Below are 17,588 nucleotides of genomic sequence, written 5' to 3' on the forward strand. Positions count from 1 at the left end.
CTAGAGCTATTGCCTTGGACTATATATAAGGCAAATGTTTTTTTGAAGTTTGTTTGTATTTTTATTGAGCTGACACTCCAACTTTGCACCGGCAAGCATCATTAATCGAGTGCAAGGGCTACAAGCCAACTGTAATCATTTGCAACTTTATTTATATTCCCCCCTCCTCTTTCATTTATTTTATTTTATTTATTTCCAATTCTAATTTATCTTTTTTCTAAAGGCTTTATTGGTACTGCAAAGTTAAACTTTGATTCAAAGTTCCTAGCTAAGCTGAATTGTTACTAAAAGTTCACTCAATTAGCCTGTGCAATGTCGATCCATTAACAGGTACGTTCAAAGACATTATGTCTTTCTTTTCATCAACGATTTATTGGGTTTCAAAGCGACAAGGTTTTATGATGCACTGAGGTTCATATTCAGATATTTTGGACATGGAAAAGTTGTATTGCTTTGATTGTAGAGTACGGTCTCACACCATTAAATTAAATTGAAATGTTTGTACATTGAAGCATTCATACTTACGTTCTTATATGTTTCTTTTCTTAGAAGAAAGATAACTTAAAAATTTTGAACTTTTTCTGAAAAAAAAAAACTTTGTCTTTATTTGTTCCATTGATTCAAATAAACTTCAGTTTATTGTTCAATATAATTATTTAAATAATATTTTTTATCAATAAATTTACTGTATGAGTTTCAATATATTATATTTTTAATACATAATAATTAAATTTATAAAAATGGTCTCCGTTCGTTGAACGTGTCCAAAAATCTAGTAAAATAATATATTGAAGAGGACATTTAAAAAGCCTTTAAGAGATGCTAGCTGGCATTCACTGCTGTAAGAGCATCTCAAAAACATTTATCTGTGAACGTATATATTATATTTACTGGTCTAGAAGAATAGTTGGTACACGAGGAGGCCCAATTAGAAATGCATTGACTATCTTTAGGAAAAGTGCACTTACTGACAACAGAGCTATATTATATATACCAAAGAAACCAAAGGATCAGAGCAAGACTAAAAATCGTAGACCAAATATTTACCAACACTGTCCACTACAAAAACTGATTAGGCCCAACTCAAAGGTAAACCAACAGATCCAAATTTCTTAACAACATAACCGGCCCACTAAACAAGATTAGAACCGGCCCACTTTAAAATATTAAGGACTCAGCCCACAAAAATAATAGAAACCAGCCCAAGCCCAAAAGTCTAAACAGACTTACTGGAGCCACATAAGATCGGGAGCACCAGATCGTGCTCTCAGTCATCCTCCCCACCAGCACCAGCCGCTCGGTTTCCAGCCACCACCAACTCCTATCTTCCTCCACGCTCATCCCAGCGGTTTTAATCCTTGTTAAAAACCCTATAACATTAACAAAAACAAAAACTCAATTCATTAAATCAATAACCCTTCATCAAAACTAGATCTAGATCTTGCCGCTATTAACACCCTTGGGAGCTTCAACAACACCCATACAAACCACCAAACACCACTGAAACAGTTTGGTTTTGATTTCCAACAAAAACCCAACACTATGATATAATCAAAACTCAATTCCCCTCACTTACCCAAAATCGAGTTCGACTCCATTAACAACCATTTCAGAGCTTCAACAGTCCCACTCGACACACTCAACACAATAAACCGCCCAATCACCAACCCAACAGCCACCATATCCAATTCAAACAATAACACAAATCAACTACTATCCCTCAACAGTTCAACCAAACCATAGCACTCAATATAACAACAATCACAAAATCGAATAATAACGCATTTATATCATCAGTATATAAACAATTATAGTTAATTAATATTCGAAGTTCTATGAATAAAGCTTTGTTTCAATAGTACGCAGAATAGTTCGAGAATAAGCAGAACAAAACGAAAAAGAAACTTATATTTTTGACATAAGTTTTAAATAGGTTATAAGCCCACGTGAAAATCCAATAGTTCATTATATCTACTCACTTCTGTTGTATTTACGAGCTACGTGAATGAATAAAAACTTGAGAACGAAAAATGCCACGTAACAATCGTCATAAAGCAATTCCAATAATCTTCGCCTTTCTCTCTGATTCCACTCTGTGTAAGACTCTCTCTCTCTGTTAAAACTCTCTGTGTAAACTCCTGTGCAAACTCTTTTTTTTTTTCAAAACCCTCAAAAACAGGGAAAATGGTTTATCTTCTTTACCCACGTTTTCTCTCTCCAACTCATCTTTATTCTATTTTATTTTATTTTATTTGTTCTTATTATTAATATTAATCAGATATTATAAAAATAATAAAAAAATAGTCGGGTGTTATAAAGTCCATATATAGGCATAAAAATGGCTGCTATTATAAATTTAATTTGGGTGGTGTTATATAAACCCACCGTTTTACCCACAACACCTACATAAAGTGCTTGTTTTGTTTGGACAAGATTGCCTCCGTATATTGTTGATCACACCCACGTCCATTCACTCACCTCATCTCATGTTTTAATTTTTCAAGCAAATGGTTTTTTTTATGCTAACAAAGATAACAATTAAATATGATTAGAATTTGATATAACTTTCAATCTATACAAATATTCATCATAATATGAATTTTATAAGTAATGAATCATGTAATTAGTTAATTTTGTGTTCTTGTTTTGTTGGATAAATTGTATTCTTAGAAGTCGTTGAGCAAACAATTGTCTTCTTTGGTGATTTCTATTAAGATTAGTAGTTATGTTCTATCAATCAAACAGTATATGGGTTCTTACTGTTGAAGAAGAATTAAACCCCTTTTCTTTTCTAAAGGAATAAAAAGTGGAATCAAATGATGGAACACACTCCAACTATTCTAGATAATAAAAAGTGGAGCAACTCTATTACCTTAATTTAACAAAATTGGATAAAGAATATCTTTGATTTGCCTTTCTTAGTTTTTATTTAATTAGGGTTTTATCTCTACTATTTGTAAGGGGGTGGGCGAGCTAGCTGATGGAGTTGTCCATTGGTTCTAACCATTGCTAATTTCCTAAAACGTGTATGTTTATGTTTTGTGTGTGTGTGTGTGTTTTTTTAATTAATATCAAGAAGAGAGATACCATACCTATTTATCTATGTGGGAACCACGTGCTCAAGACTAGTAACTGTTAATTGGAAAGATTTGTAGGGCTGATTTTTGAAAATATGTGGGTTTATTGATAAAGTGGGTGCAAATTTTTTGGGATAGTGAATTTAGTAAGTAATAAGATGAGTGTGGATATCAACACCGTAAAATTTTCTCGTTATCAAAGAGCCGTAACTTCTCTGAAAATCCAGTAAATATAAACTGTATGTGGGCTGCCAAACATGCGCGCGTGGTGGGAAAGTTGTACTACATGAATGCCAATTACCTTGGGTGAAGTTTCCCACGAGAGTTTTGGGGCTTTCAAACAGAGCTGACTACAGAACTAGAATCTAAGGTGTTTGACCACTAATACTTAAGTTGACCCGAGTTGAGATATGTTTGACCCATGTCTTTGTGTCGCCGATATAACCGAAATTCACAAACCAAACTAAACATGGATATAATAGCGTAAAGTGTAAAGTAAACAAACTCTTGGGCTCTCGGCTCTTGCTCTTGCTCTTGCTCCAAACAAAAACAAAAAAAAAAAACAAAAAGCGGCACCACATACAGTAGAGTAACCCACACGGCCACTCAGCAATACTTACTTGGTTCACTCAATAACATCCAATTCGAGACACATCCCTTTGTCTTAAAGTGCATTTCAGAACTCATCTTGCATTCTAATTCTAAACTTATAATATATACAACGCACTTCATCTTCCTTCCTCTCAAAAAACAATCCTTTGTCATGGCTTTTACTACACCCATCTCTCAGTCTCAACTTTTCTCTAACAAAACACACTTTATAAATCCAACAACTATAAACACTACTTTCATGTCATCTGTTTATCTCAAGAACAATACTACCCCACACTCTTGTTTCTTGGAAAGTAAAGTCATGCCATATAAGTCTTCCATTGTTTCAGCAACAACTGCTGAAAAGCCAAAGAAGAGATATCCAGGTGAAGCAAAGGGGTTTGTGGAGGAAATGAGGTTTGTGGCTATGAAATTACATACAAAAGATCAATCTAAAGAAGGTGAAAAGCCAGCTGATGTGCAGCCAATCATGAAATGGGAACCAACTGTTGAAGGGTATTTAAGGTTTTTGGTGGATAGCAAAGTTGTGTATGATACACTTGAGACTATTGTTCAAAAGGCTGTTTACCCTTCATGTAAGACTAGTTTTTAAGATTACCCCTTACTTAGTTTTGATTTTTGTTTAATTGGTTTATTGTGTTTTGAAAGCAATATCTGTTTTTTACTCTTAAAATTGTTTCATAAAATCAGATGACCAAACTTTGAAAGCCTAAAAGATTGGTCGGTTATTATGTCCACACAAATTGCTATCTAGTTTGCCTAAAAAGAATCTTATGTAATTGTTTTTATATTGCCAATGTGTTGGACAGTTGGACCTGGTTACCAAATTTCTCAACTTTGGCAGCATTACCAGGCTACACTGGTTTTATTGGAATTTGATTTCCTTGTAGGGAATTTGGAGGCCACGCCCCAACCCCGTCTATGCATTTTTTATTAGGCTCAGTTTTAAGCTTTTTTCTGAAGTTATGAATGGCATCAACCGAATTGCAGTTAGTTGTTTCGATTGATCCTTTTCCTGTCTGTTGACATTTGAGTTTTGATGATGGTATTCAATGTTCACCGGTATACGCATTTTTTTTTTTTTATAGTTTTCAATGTTATCTCATTTCAAAACTTGGTACATGTCTCTTTTTTTGGGGAACCTATTGGCTCTATGATAAAGAGATTTAGGGCAATGGTTTTCGTAGTGGGATCTGGTTTGGAACAAATAGAACTATAGTAACTGATGTATAGACTATTGGGAAAATCTAATATGTATCTCATCTGATTTTAATTATTGAATAGCTTTGGTCTTGTGGGCCTCAAACACTGTCTAATCAACCTTTAACTTGAAATAAATTGTAAATCATGGCTTAGATTTTGATGGTGCTCTCCAGTTTAGTGCTTAGAGAATTTGCAAGTACACCTCATTCTTTGAGCAAGTCGGTATCATTGTCCAGGACAAGCTTTTGCATATGGTATGAGTCTTTAATGGAACCAGACTTCAACGACTGCTCTTTCTAACAAGCTGAGCATAAGCAGACTTAGTTAGGCGAGACAAAAGGTTAAGAAAGGATTGCCTGTCAGACTTCTAGCAGAGCCTTTAACTTGCTATAAACTGGAATCCCTCGTGTCTAGCTCTTAGTTACTCAGTTTGAACTTCATCATATTTTTTTGGACAAGAAGCCTGAATATGTAAATAGGATCAGAATATGAAAACTGGAGGAGGGCGTACTTGTGTTCATAGGTTGTACAAATATGAACAACTTCTCTTGCGTTGGCCTTTTCTGTCCATGTGCAGTAGTACCAGTTGGGCACTTTTGTGTTTAGTATTTTTCAAGGTTATGGCCAACAAGCAATTGTGGTCATGTATGTGCTGAACTTCATCAGCCCAATTATCAGTATTTCTGTTTCTTTTTGTTTTGCTGTTTTTAATGCACAATGGATAAATTTGAGTCTACAGGCGGTTGAAAGAAAAATTTGGAAATTCACTGGCTATGTTTATCCACTAAAACGACGCAGGAAAAGAATTCATTGTAACTAATAGAGAATTGATCTTACAAAAACATAAACAGATCACAACCATTATCTTTTGCTATAGATCCTTTGAATTAGCTATGGCTGAATTCCGTTTTATTACACTTCAATTGCAGATGCTGAGTTCAGGAATACAGGACTGGAAAGGTCAGAAAAATTAGCTAAAGATTTGGAATGGTTCAAGGAGCAAGGCCATGCAATTCCAGAACCATCTTCTACTGGGCTTTCCTATGCTCTTTATCTTGAAGACCTATCTGAGAAGGATCCCCAAGCATTTCTCTGCCACTTCTATAATGTATACTTTGCACACTCTGCTGGAGGTCAAATGATCGGTAAAAAGGTAATGATACCTTAACTTGGAGAAGAGCATGACTGAAATTCTTAACATCAAATTCATACCTCTAACTGGTTTAAATGATGGATAAATTCTTTAGTTTCTATAACTCTTAACTTCCCATCTTATATGCTTCCCCAAAAAGACCCTTTTGAGTTTGAAGAAAGCATCTATATACTAGACTGGGTTTAGATCATTAGCTGGTATGCTGTTGTGGCTATGTCCAATTAAAGACAATTGAATGGATCTAATGCATGATTATTAACTCAACAAACCCCTTCATCTTTAGGCTTGTGCATCTGCTATCTTCCGTTGGGAAGGGTAGTTTTAATTCTATGAGTTTGTATATTGCTTTGCAGTTATTTTTGAATGTTGAGTATTATTCGTCTTGCTGGCTTTCAAGACTGAGATTGATTCTAAGATTAAATAGATCTCTAGAGCTTTGAAGTGTTTGATTTTGGAATAAGTTGGCACTGGCATGGTGTGTAAGTAGATTTTATTTTTATATTTTATTTTTCTGCATTAATTATATATGAAAGGGCAAAGAAAAGTGGAGGCAAAAACTAGGTACTTATGTGGAATAGAGGATTGGTGGACACGTCACAAGAGCAAATTTGTTGTACTATCTTGGAATTCAAAATGTCTGAATTTCAATTCACAAGTTGGTTTTGGACAAAGTTTATTTTGTTTTGGAAATCTTTTGATGTGTGACCTTTCTATGGTGACCAATGACATACACCAACTTCTAACAAGTCCGTAGGGGTTGAAGGCACTCCAATATGTGCCAAAGGCATCACACAATCATGTGTGTGCCTAGAGCTGGAAGGCACAGGTCACATCTAGTATGTATATCATGTGTGTCATTGTATCTAGTTGCATGGACTCTTCGAAAATGGTACATCCATGTTGGGCTGAGACACAACGTAAACCCTTGTGAAACACTTTCAGTTTTTCTTGACTAAATTGTAGGAAGTAGGATGTGGTTAGCTTTTATCCTATGATGTGTTTTTATACTTCAAATTGTGAAATTCATCCCAAAAGCTAATGTAAGATTTAAAATCCTGTTATCAAAGCTCAATTGACAAGTACCAGATTATACTAGCCTATGTATAAATTTCAAATATATATCAGTTATTTCTAAATCTTATGAAATATACTGCCCTGTCCACAGATCGTATTTGCTTGGTTTTTGCCGAACCCAACACTACATACCCTAGTTGAACTATGACATCTGTACTGGAGTGCAGGCAACATAAGTGTTGTTGTATGTCTTTACATATTATATCAAACAACGTCGTAGAGCTTGGAAACTGAGCAGTTGCATCTCCATTCATTTTGAGATTGGTTGAGAAACATCTTTCCAACCATGACATTGGGTTCAGGAGTTTCCTTAGTTACAAGGATTGGTGGAATATTTGCCTCTGTTGATATCATGTAATTTTCTAGGTTTTGTAAAGTATTTGTGTCCACAACAATTACAGTGAATCGGCAACCCCCCCTCTCTCTCTCTTTTTTTGTTTTTTGAGATTGAGTCTTTTCTTTGCCACTCAAATTATAATTATGTTCATCTTTGAATATGTTTTTGGGGGTCATTTAGGCTCTGTGTGAAGTTTCAACATCCCAACCTCACAAAGCCAAGCCAGCACAGATCCAAATCAATACCTTTTACTTGTTAGACTGTATTGATTATTTTGTTATTAATTCTAGGTAGCTGAGAAAATACTCAACAGCAAGGAGTTGGAATTCTACAAGTGGGATGGAGACCTCTCTCAACTTTTGCATGGTGTGAGAGAGAAACTCAACAGAGTTGCTGAAGTAAGCTTTTGGATTACCATTCTGTTTTTCTTCATTCCCTTAATCAGTTCATATTTCCTATGTTTGCATGTATATGCACTATGACTGTTAACCTTTTATCTAATCACTGTAGTTTTTTATGGTTAATATCTTATACAGAAATATTTATTATTTTTGTGGGGTTGTGATTGTGATGCATATACTTGGATTTTACTCAGAGTTGGTCCAGGGAAGAAAAGAACCACTGTTTGGAGGAAACCGAAAAATCTTTTAAGCATTCAGGACAGATTCTCCGCTTGATACTGTCCTGATGGGCAATGGGACCGGGCAAGTTCATTATCAAGCGTAAGTTAGGTGATGGACCAAAGATTCGCACTTCCTGTGTATATTTCAAACAATGTGGTCCATGTTTTATTTTCAAAGCAGACTTTACAAATTGTAAAATTACATATTTACTGCTTTTGTGCACAAGGAAAAAATGTTTTATAGATGGATATGAATCAGGATTCAGGAAGCGCCACAGGAGTATGTTCACACGGTAGATAGTGGGCGAGTAGTTGTGGTTAGTAAAAAATGTAGGAGTACTTTGATAGGATATATTCCTACATGTATGTGTGGAGAATTCTTCATCCTTGTTTTGTGCAGAATACATTGCACCGTGATTAGGTTCATGGAAGATAATTATTCTTTCCCTCAAGTCTGAGAAGCTGTTTAGGAGTTGATGAGATATTTAAAAAAAAAATCATATAGAACAGAAGCAAAATAGAAAGTAGGAGTTGATGAGATGAAGACATAATAACTCGATGCGAAATCATGGGGCGTTGTAGGCTAACGCAATAAAAATTCTACAGCTTCAGTTGTCGCAAGTCTGATGGGTTTTAACTATTCTCATGAGTCATGCATGACCTTAGATATATGTTGCACAGAGCACTTATAGTATAGTCAATTCAGGACTTCTATTTGCTATTTGGTGCATTCCTTTCAGCAGTAGCCCAATTCAGGATTTCGACATGCTAAACGGTTCATTTGCCAATAGTTGACCAAATCTCCAAGGGAACAGATATGTAAAAGCGTTGGTAAAGGAAGGGAGCAAATTTGGAAAAGCTGATGAGCAGACATCTCACGCTCTTTTGGTAGAAGCCGCAGAAGTCAAAACTGAGTCATGAACCTGAAGAAAGACGAGTCACGTGGGAAAAGTAGACCCCATACAATGGAAGATAAAAGTACACGTGGTTCGTTCTGCAATGAAAGAAAATATAAGGAATTTAACTTGTCGCAAATGTCAAACCCGACCGAAATCAATTTCCAGAGGGCTAACCTAAAAACACGATGAAATCGGTCCAAATTCTACTCTTCCTCACCTCCTTATTCTTCATCATCTCTCAAGCCAAATCCATCATTACCCAACAACCCCAACCCCTGAAAAATTCTCTCCAGATAAAAAACACCGCAAGTACAACTCCAAATGCTTGTTCTTACACAGTAAAAATAAAAACCAGCTGCTCATCCACATCTTTCACTAGGGACCAAATCGGCCTTGCATTCGGCGATGCTTATGGAAATCAGGTCAGTCCGTAAAATACATCATTATATTTATTTATTTACTTTTTACGTAAAACCAGGATTTACATCATGGGTTTTATTAATTCAGGTGTATGCACCAAGGCTAGATGACCCATCGTCCAGGACATTTGAGAGGTGTTCGACGGATACATTTCAGATATCTGGACCGTGTATGCGTTATAAAATCTGTTATATCTACTTGTTGAGGATGGGATCAGATGGTTGGAAGCCTGATTCTGTGAAGATATATGATCGAAATTCCCAGACTGTCACGTTTAATTACAACACTTTTATTCCTTATGGTGTTTGGTTTGGATTTGATTTTTGTAATAGCAAAGATTTGCTTGTGGAAGCTGTTTAAGAGTACTGGGTCTGTAATAGACTAGGTTACTGTCTCACTGTCATTGCAACTTACTTGGCTGTAATTTCTGAGCATTTTGAGTTTTGACTCTTGTAATCTCGACGAGTCTTATGAAGTTTCTTGTTTTTGATGATTGGTAGTTATTGGTAGCAGTAACAGTCAAATTTCAGTTATGTATTTCTAACAACATGGTTTAGCTTTAGAGGCCCTATCACTGTTCATTTTGGCGTAAGAAGCTTTTTGGGATTGCATTCATGCAAGGGGGATTCTTGGTAGAAACACTCTTAATCTGTTGCACTATTATAAGTTCAGCATTTTGCATTCACTTCCAAATGGAATTTGCATTTAGCTATAGAGAACCTTTGATCTTCATCCACCGCTTTGTTTCCCCGCTCTTCCAAAGTTCACAACTGTTGCCAGAACCCAACAATACAACTCTGTACTAAAAGAGCTTGAACATCTTGCTTTGCCCACATCTTGTAAGAAATCGAGGAAGCCATACTGAAAGTTGAATAATTCAGCTATCTAGTTCTAAATTTATTATCACACCCCAAATTTTCAGACAATAAAAAAAATGATATTCGATAATTTGGAAACCCAGAATGAAACGAAAACCTAATATCCCAATCATTTCACATATAAAAATATTATAATCATTTCAAGTTGGAAGACAAGTTAGTTCCATTTTCTCAAAACGGCATGTAGTTTCTTCCTAAGTAAAATTTCAATCCCAATATACATTTTCAAGAAACTCATATAACAGTACTCATCATTCCTATTTTCTAAATTAACTCATAATATAAATACCACTTACCTTCCACTTATTAAATGCACATATGATAACTTATTTAAATATGAGTTTGATACACTTTACCTTTATATGTCAGCACGTCGTTTTAGGGTAGGATATTTACGTCCCTGTATACAAGATTAACGGTTCCTATCCTCCTACAAAAATAGAGTTAGACATCACAATAAAAAGATTTATTTCAACCAGTCAAATTTCCATTCATAATCAAAACCTCATTTAATACATTGAATCCTAATTGATACCACATGGTTCGTCCCGCATATTAGGGAATACCACTTATCCTTACACTAACAGGTCATTTATGACATATTTCATTAATACCTTGGGTCGTTTCCGTCACATTCAAAGAATACCTATCATAACACCAACAGGTTATTCATGACACATTCAATGAATACCTTGGGTCATTCCCGCTACATTCGAGAAATACCCACCATAACATCAACATGTCATTCATGACACATTCAATGAATACATTTTTAAACAACCACTATCACGTACACAATTTAATACTAACATTGTACACATATTAATACGGACATCAGTATGGTCAAAGCCCATGGGTTGTGAGCCCACTAGTTTAGTTATTCTATTTTAGTTGTTGACACGTGTCGTATTACTATTGGTTTATAGTTTTTAGGATTAGTATAAATAACGGACTTGTAATTAGGGTTCTGGGGCGTTGTGTTATTGAGAATATTTCATAAAGAAATAAAGATTTGTTTTAGTTTTAGTTGTTTTGTTTAATTCAAGAGTAGATTTGATAAACTGAAGCTTCCGCCAGTTTAATCTACATCATTTGGTATCGAGCACGAATCGTTCTTGAGTAAAATCCAATTTTCCTTTTTCTTATTTGTTTTAATTTTTCTTGTTATTGTTCATCGGTACTGTTCACCAAATACTGTTCATCAGGAACACTATTCACGTATTACTATTCATCGCATTACTGTTCACCCAAAAATTATTTTTCTGTCTCTGTCTTTGTCTTCTTTCAAGATCAAAGTTTTAATTTTTATGTCGTATATCAAGAAACCAGAGATGGAACACCTAGAAAAAAATTATCAGGGTTTGAATGCCAAGTTTGAAGCTATGCAAGAAACCTTGAATGCACTTCTAACCGCCCAACAACAAAATTCTAGGGTTTCTCCAGAAGTTAGTTTACCTTTTCAGCAGTCGTCACAGGTTCCACCATTAATGGCGCCTTCTCAGAGTTTTCAGACACCACCAATTTCTATGCCATTCAGCTATTATCCAGATCTCTATCAGCAGCAGATGATGTATCAGAGTTGTTCTCCTTATTATCAGTCTTGGAACCCTAGTCAATATCATTATGTTCCTCCTTATGCGCCAAACCCGAATCTGGGATATGCTCCTCAATCATTCTCTCCACAGTAAGAGGTTTCTCGTTTCTAGACTGCTCCAGCGCCTGCAGGGTCTTGAAGTGGTGGGTGCGCCTATTGTGACTACAATACTCTTGCTTGCCTCTTACTTTGGTCACTACTACTGCACCAGCAGACACTACAGTAATTCCAACACCCACAGATACTGTCTTGCTAGAACAGGTTGCAGACTAGTACCAACCACTGCGTCCTTTTGATGTTCGGTCTGGTCACTCGACTCCTCGCCCAGATCTTACTGATACAGCTGCAACAGTAGGCCAGAAACGAGTTGAACAATGGCTCTAGCATGACCATCCAGTCGAGGTTCCTCTATTAGTTTGTGAACCTTTTAATCACGTTGTGTCATGTTTTGAGCGTGATAACCAACGAAATCAGCAGGTTCATCACCTTCCATTGCAACAAAGACGTCCTGCTGGCCAGATCTATGAAGGTCTTGTTCATCCAACTCAGCAAGCATAACGTGGTGGTTATATTGATCATTTTCTAACCAATTTTGAGAAGGTTTTTGCTCGCAGCTACAAAACACTTCAATGCATACTTCGTGACTTCCAATATTCATTGTGTTTCAAGAAAGGAGTACTAGCAGCATTGTGGTATCATGTTATTTGTTTGAGCCGATATTTGGGCAAGATTCGAGGTCGAATTCCTCATAATCTCAAGAGGGTGACGTATACAAGTTTGAAGAGCTTTTGCATATTGGTGGGTTTTTATGTCAACAAGCTTGTGAACAAGCTTCTTCAACATGGGGAGAATGATGCGGACATCAATATGGTCAAAGCCCATGGGTTGTGAGCCCACTAGTTTAGTTATTATATTTTAGTTATTGACACGTGTCGTATTACTATTGGTTTATAGTTTTTAGGATTAGTATAAATAACGGGCTTGTAATTAGGGTTCTGGGGAGTTGTGTTATTGAGAATATTTCAGAAAGAAATAAAGATTTGTTTTAGTTTTAGTTGTTTTGTTTAATTCAATAGTAGATTTGATAAACTAAAGCTTTCGCCAGTTTAATCTACATCACATATAGTTATCACTAAAACTAATATATAATATATAATATGGTAGTTACACCTTTACATAAGGTTGCCTACGTATCCAATCTTTCAAGATTAGAATCAAGTCTTACATAACTCTTAACCAATAAATATCAATATCCTTGTATATACCTTTAAAGAAAACAACAATTTATACTATATAAAATCACATATAATCAGTTTCAAATACTCCCACAATCATATACGTAAAGTTTCATACCCAGAGATACCATACATTATAAACTTTTAAATCCAAAAACTCAAAAATAGATATTTCTCTACTTTTGATTCTCCAAAAACGATCTTATGAACCATGTCGGTTCCAAATAAAACCAGTCTAAAAGTAGGCTACAAATACTATATAAAACATTTAAGTTAAACACCTAACAGTTTCCATTACAACTTAACAAATATCAATATGTTTGTCTTTCTAGACTGCATCGACAGATAACCAACCATTGGATCTGTCTACCATTCAAATATGTCACACCACTATATATGATAACCTTACAAATTAAATTTCAAGTCAATCCGGTAATGGATAAAACTCCATCTAAGCAAAATAGTATGATTGCACACTACAGTGTTCTACTGTAGTTTCAACTACAACCAGTCTGGCTAATAAAAGCCTCGACAGATATCCGACCGGTGGATCTTTCTTAAATTCTAATATGTTATTATAATACCTGTTATATATTTAAAGATTGAATTTGAAGAAAATCCATGACTGGGTCATCCTTCATCTACGCCTAACCGTATGACTGCGCAGTGTAGTGTTCTGGCGTAGTTTATACTTCGACCTGTCACATTTATGTATGACTCGACAGAAAGCCAACCGTTGGATCTGTATATAATTCGAATATGTCATACTACATCGTCTTATAAAACTTCATATTAAATTTTAGGGCCATCCAATAATGGATCTACCTCCATCTAGTACAAAAATTTTGACTGCGCAGTGTAGTTTTTTATTTTCCCTTTTACTATTCACCTTCTTCTCTAATGATTCTCCACAACTGATAATGGCTTTCTAGTCATAGTTTTTCATATCAAAACAATTACACATGATTTAAAACATCTACCATCACCAAATAATCAAATGAAAGCATGTTAACTTAATCTAATAACTTAGTACATAAACCTACGCATGAATCGTCGTAATTCAAATCTCTCTTTAACATCTAGCCTCTAATTACCATCATATGAATAACACAAAAGCACAACATATCATGTTTCTACTGTAAACATAAAGTCTAACTCACCTTAGCTTGCAAAAAGTAAGTAGTATCTAGAAAAAAAAATCGATATCGCATCAATACCCCTCCTCCTTCTTTTTCTTCCTCTTCTTTTTATTATGGAGGCTAGGATTTTTATGGTTCTCTTTATTTTTTATCTTTTGAAAAAACGTGGGAGAGAGGAAAAAAAAAAAAGAGTTGGCTACGTGAGTTATCATTGATAACTATCTTACGTTTCTCTATTTTTTCTCCTAGTAAAATTTCAAAATTTATATATTTTCGAAATTTCCAAAACATTATATCAATAAATAAAACTAAATAAATAATAACAGCACAATTAATTAGTAAAATAAAAACGAGGTTTTACATTTATGAGCGTTTTACTTTTTTGGGTTTTATAGATCTGCACCCCTATTTGAAAACAAAATTAGACTTGCCCCCCAAACTCATACACCGTCTCAGTCAACCTATTTTGACCGTTATCTTGTGGTGAAATGTCCTGTGTGTACATATTTTAACAAATGAATATGTGACACGTATCAACATCTTCTTAACGCTCGGGTATGGTCTTAGTGTGGGTAGAATGTACCAGAACACACTTTAAATATCCTACATTGTAGGATACTCACAGCCAGGATATTTATATAAGGATACTCTTATTGTGAAGAAGCTCAAGTGACAAAATACCCGAGCGTTAAGCTTAAAAAGTGTAGAATACTTAAGCCAGGATACATAGGATATTTTTCATTGTTCTTTGATCATTAACAAAATATTTGTATTTTTAGATTAGGAAAAATCATCACACATGTTCCCAACTACTATTTTTAATCTCGTGGCTTCACAATAAGATTAAAAACATTTGAGACATTTCACCATATAACGGTCAAAATGCGTTGACTGAGACGGTGTGTGAGTTTGGTGGGGGTAAGTCTAATTTTGTTTTCAAATAGGGGTGCAGATCTACAAAACCCAAATACCTAAAAGGCAGTTGGGACATTTCACCACGAGATAACGGTCAAAATGCGTTGACTAAAAAAGTGTGTGAGGGGGTGCAGATTTATAAAACCCTATTTTTTTTATCCCTTCTAATGATTACAGAGCATCCCCAGATGAGATCGTATAAGCATTCTTCATTTGAAGCCACCTTACTATGACAGAACTTCCCTCAGTTCTGCGCAAGAACTGCTTCTTTCCAAAAATAAGTGTTTAACCGTTGTGGTTCAATTTTCTTTCTTATTTGCTCCAAACTGCAACAATAAATAGACCCTTGATGCGGTGGGTTTTCAGAGCATAGGATCTTCGGTATTACACCTCAATACAGGCATGTCCGCTGTTTGTAATGCCTGCAAGTGGCAGCACTATCTCAAATTCTCAATTGCAAGCAACACTAATAAATTGACTGCTCAATTAGACCACTTTTATTCTGTTTTATTCCTTATGGTGTTTGGTTTGGGATTAATCTTTGTACTAGCTATGCTTTGCTTGTTGCTGCTGTTTAAATTTGTGTATCTATTGTATTGGTTAGGTTACACCTATACTGCCATTTTATGGAATATACTACATTATTTTTTGAGCATTTTGAGTTTTGAGTTTGAAGTGTCTTGTTATTGATTGATTGGTAGCAGTAAGCCAGTAAGCCAACTGTTACATTTCAGTTGTTTAACCGATTATAAACCGAAGAGTATTTCTAACAACATTGAATTAGGTCGTTGAATTTGGTTTGTGTGTGGGATGATCTCAACCCCGGCCATTAAGATTGTCATACCTATAAATCAACTCATTCTGAAATTAATTTTTAATCGGTTTTACTATCCATTTTACATCAGATCTTTTGACAAAGGTAAAAGTGGAATGAGCCGAGTTATTTGTATGTAAGTGATCTTCATGCGTGGCATCAAGATCATTCTCGCTGAAAATCGCAGCCTAAAATTATTTTGCCGGAAGCTGTTGTGTTTAACGAAACTAGACAATGGAGTCACCTGTCTGATGCTCTCGCACCAACCAAGTCATGACTCGCCTACATGCCGTCAACATGCTGAATTTCCTGTGTCTCTTTAGTTACAAGAATCATTAAGCATTCATGGACACACAAACACAAAAATAGGCTTCTGATTTATGAATCAGTTAAAGGCCAATCACATGAACAACCTAACCATGACCTGACTGTCTTAAGAATTCCATTTGGTTTTCCTTCTCCTCTGCTAGTAAACCCATTTATAACGTCGCACTTTACTCATTTCTCCACACAAAAAAGTCAGAATAGCTGAGTGCATTAACCGTCTGAAAAATGTCAATAATTGCAGAGGCACACGATTTCCTCCAAGTTTTCTCTGACGGCTCAGTAAAACGTTTTGAACCTCCGATTATCACTGCCTCAGTAGAACTTGAGAACGGGTATAGGTCGAAGGATGTGATAATTGACTCATCAAAGCCCATTTCCGCAAGAATATTCCTTCCTGAAACACCAGGTTCCACTGCTCTACTTCCTGTGCTAGTGTATTTCCATGGAGGTGGGTTTTGTATTGGCTCCACCACATGGTGTGGTTACCACTACTTTTTAGGTGACCTTAGTGTTACATCTCGCTCCATAATCATGTCAATCGACTACCGCCTTGCACCAGAGGATAGACTACCTATAGCTTATGATGACTGTTTCAGTTCACTAGACTGGCTCAGTTGCCAAGGTGACTCTGACCCATGGCTCAAGCGAGCAGACCTCTCCCTTGTTTTTCTTTCAGGGGATAGTGCAGGAGCAAACATAGCTCACAATGTTGCACTCAAAGCATTGAAGTACAGACTAAGCCATGTGCAGATCAGAGGACTATTACTCATTCACCCATACTTTGGCAGTGAGAAGAGAACTGAAACAGAAATGGCTGACGGAGCAGATGGTGATGTGAAGATGAATGATATGTTTTGGCGATTGAGCTTACCAAAAGGATCTACGCGTGACCACTTTGCGTGCAACTTTCAGATGGAAAAACTTTCAGAACTTACCTGGCATCAATTTCCAGCTGTAGTTGTTTATGTGGCTGGTTTGGATTTCCTAAAGGAGAGAGGTATTATGTATGCAGAGTTATTGAAGAAGAAAGAAGTGGAAGTAACACTGGTTGAAGCTGAAGGTGAATCACATGTGTATCACGTATTTCATCCTGAATCTGAGGCAACTCGTCTGCTGCAGAGCCAGATGAGTGAGTTCATGACTCACTACTTTTAAGGTAAAAAACAAAAAAGTGAACTGGAAGACAATCTACTGTCTACCAGTATGTTTGAATGCATCGGCCAAAGTGTGGAATGCCGAGTTAATGACTCATACGCGGGTGATTGGTGGTTGATTATATTAAACTACGT

The 17,588-nt window shown here is 35.8% G+C and overlaps 2 protein-coding genes and 1 pseudogene across 3 annotated transcripts; all 3 read left to right on the forward strand.

The window, feature by feature from the left end:
• The first annotated feature begins 3,619 nt into the window (after positions 1–3,619).
• LOC147510263 (heme oxygenase 1, chloroplastic-like) lies at positions 3,620–8,349 on the forward strand. The gene is made up of 4 exons (XM_086602275.1): positions 3,620–4,264; positions 5,822–6,045; positions 7,747–7,854; positions 8,052–8,349. Exons 1-4 carry the CDS (start codon positions 3,841–3,843, stop codon positions 8,142–8,144), a joined length of 849 nt encoding a protein of 282 aa, XP_086458401.1. The 5' UTR covers positions 3,620–3,840; the 3' UTR covers positions 8,145–8,349.
• A 740-nt stretch (positions 8,350–9,089) lies between these two features.
• On the forward strand, positions 9,090–9,887 carry LOC147510264 (embryo-specific protein ATS3A-like). The gene is made up of 2 exons (XM_086602276.1): positions 9,090–9,399; positions 9,485–9,887. Exons 1-2 carry the CDS (start codon positions 9,163–9,165, stop codon positions 9,755–9,757), a joined length of 510 nt encoding a protein of 169 aa, XP_086458402.1. The 5' UTR covers positions 9,090–9,162; the 3' UTR covers positions 9,758–9,887.
• A 5,799-nt stretch (positions 9,888–15,686) lies between these two features.
• Positions 15,687–17,580, forward strand: LOC147510265 (putative carboxylesterase 17 pseudogene; annotated as a pseudogene). Its single transcript, XR_015218780.1, has one exon. The product of XR_015218780.1 is annotated as a putative carboxylesterase 17 pseudogene (transcript).
• Positions 17,581–17,588: the final 8 nt, after the last annotated feature.

Source organism: Coptis chinensis, chromosome 3 (genome assembly GCF_015680905.1).
Source record: "Coptis chinensis isolate HL-2020 chromosome 3, ASM1568090v1, whole genome shotgun sequence".
Lineage (NCBI taxonomy): Eukaryota > Viridiplantae > Streptophyta > Magnoliopsida > Ranunculales > Ranunculaceae > Coptis > Coptis chinensis.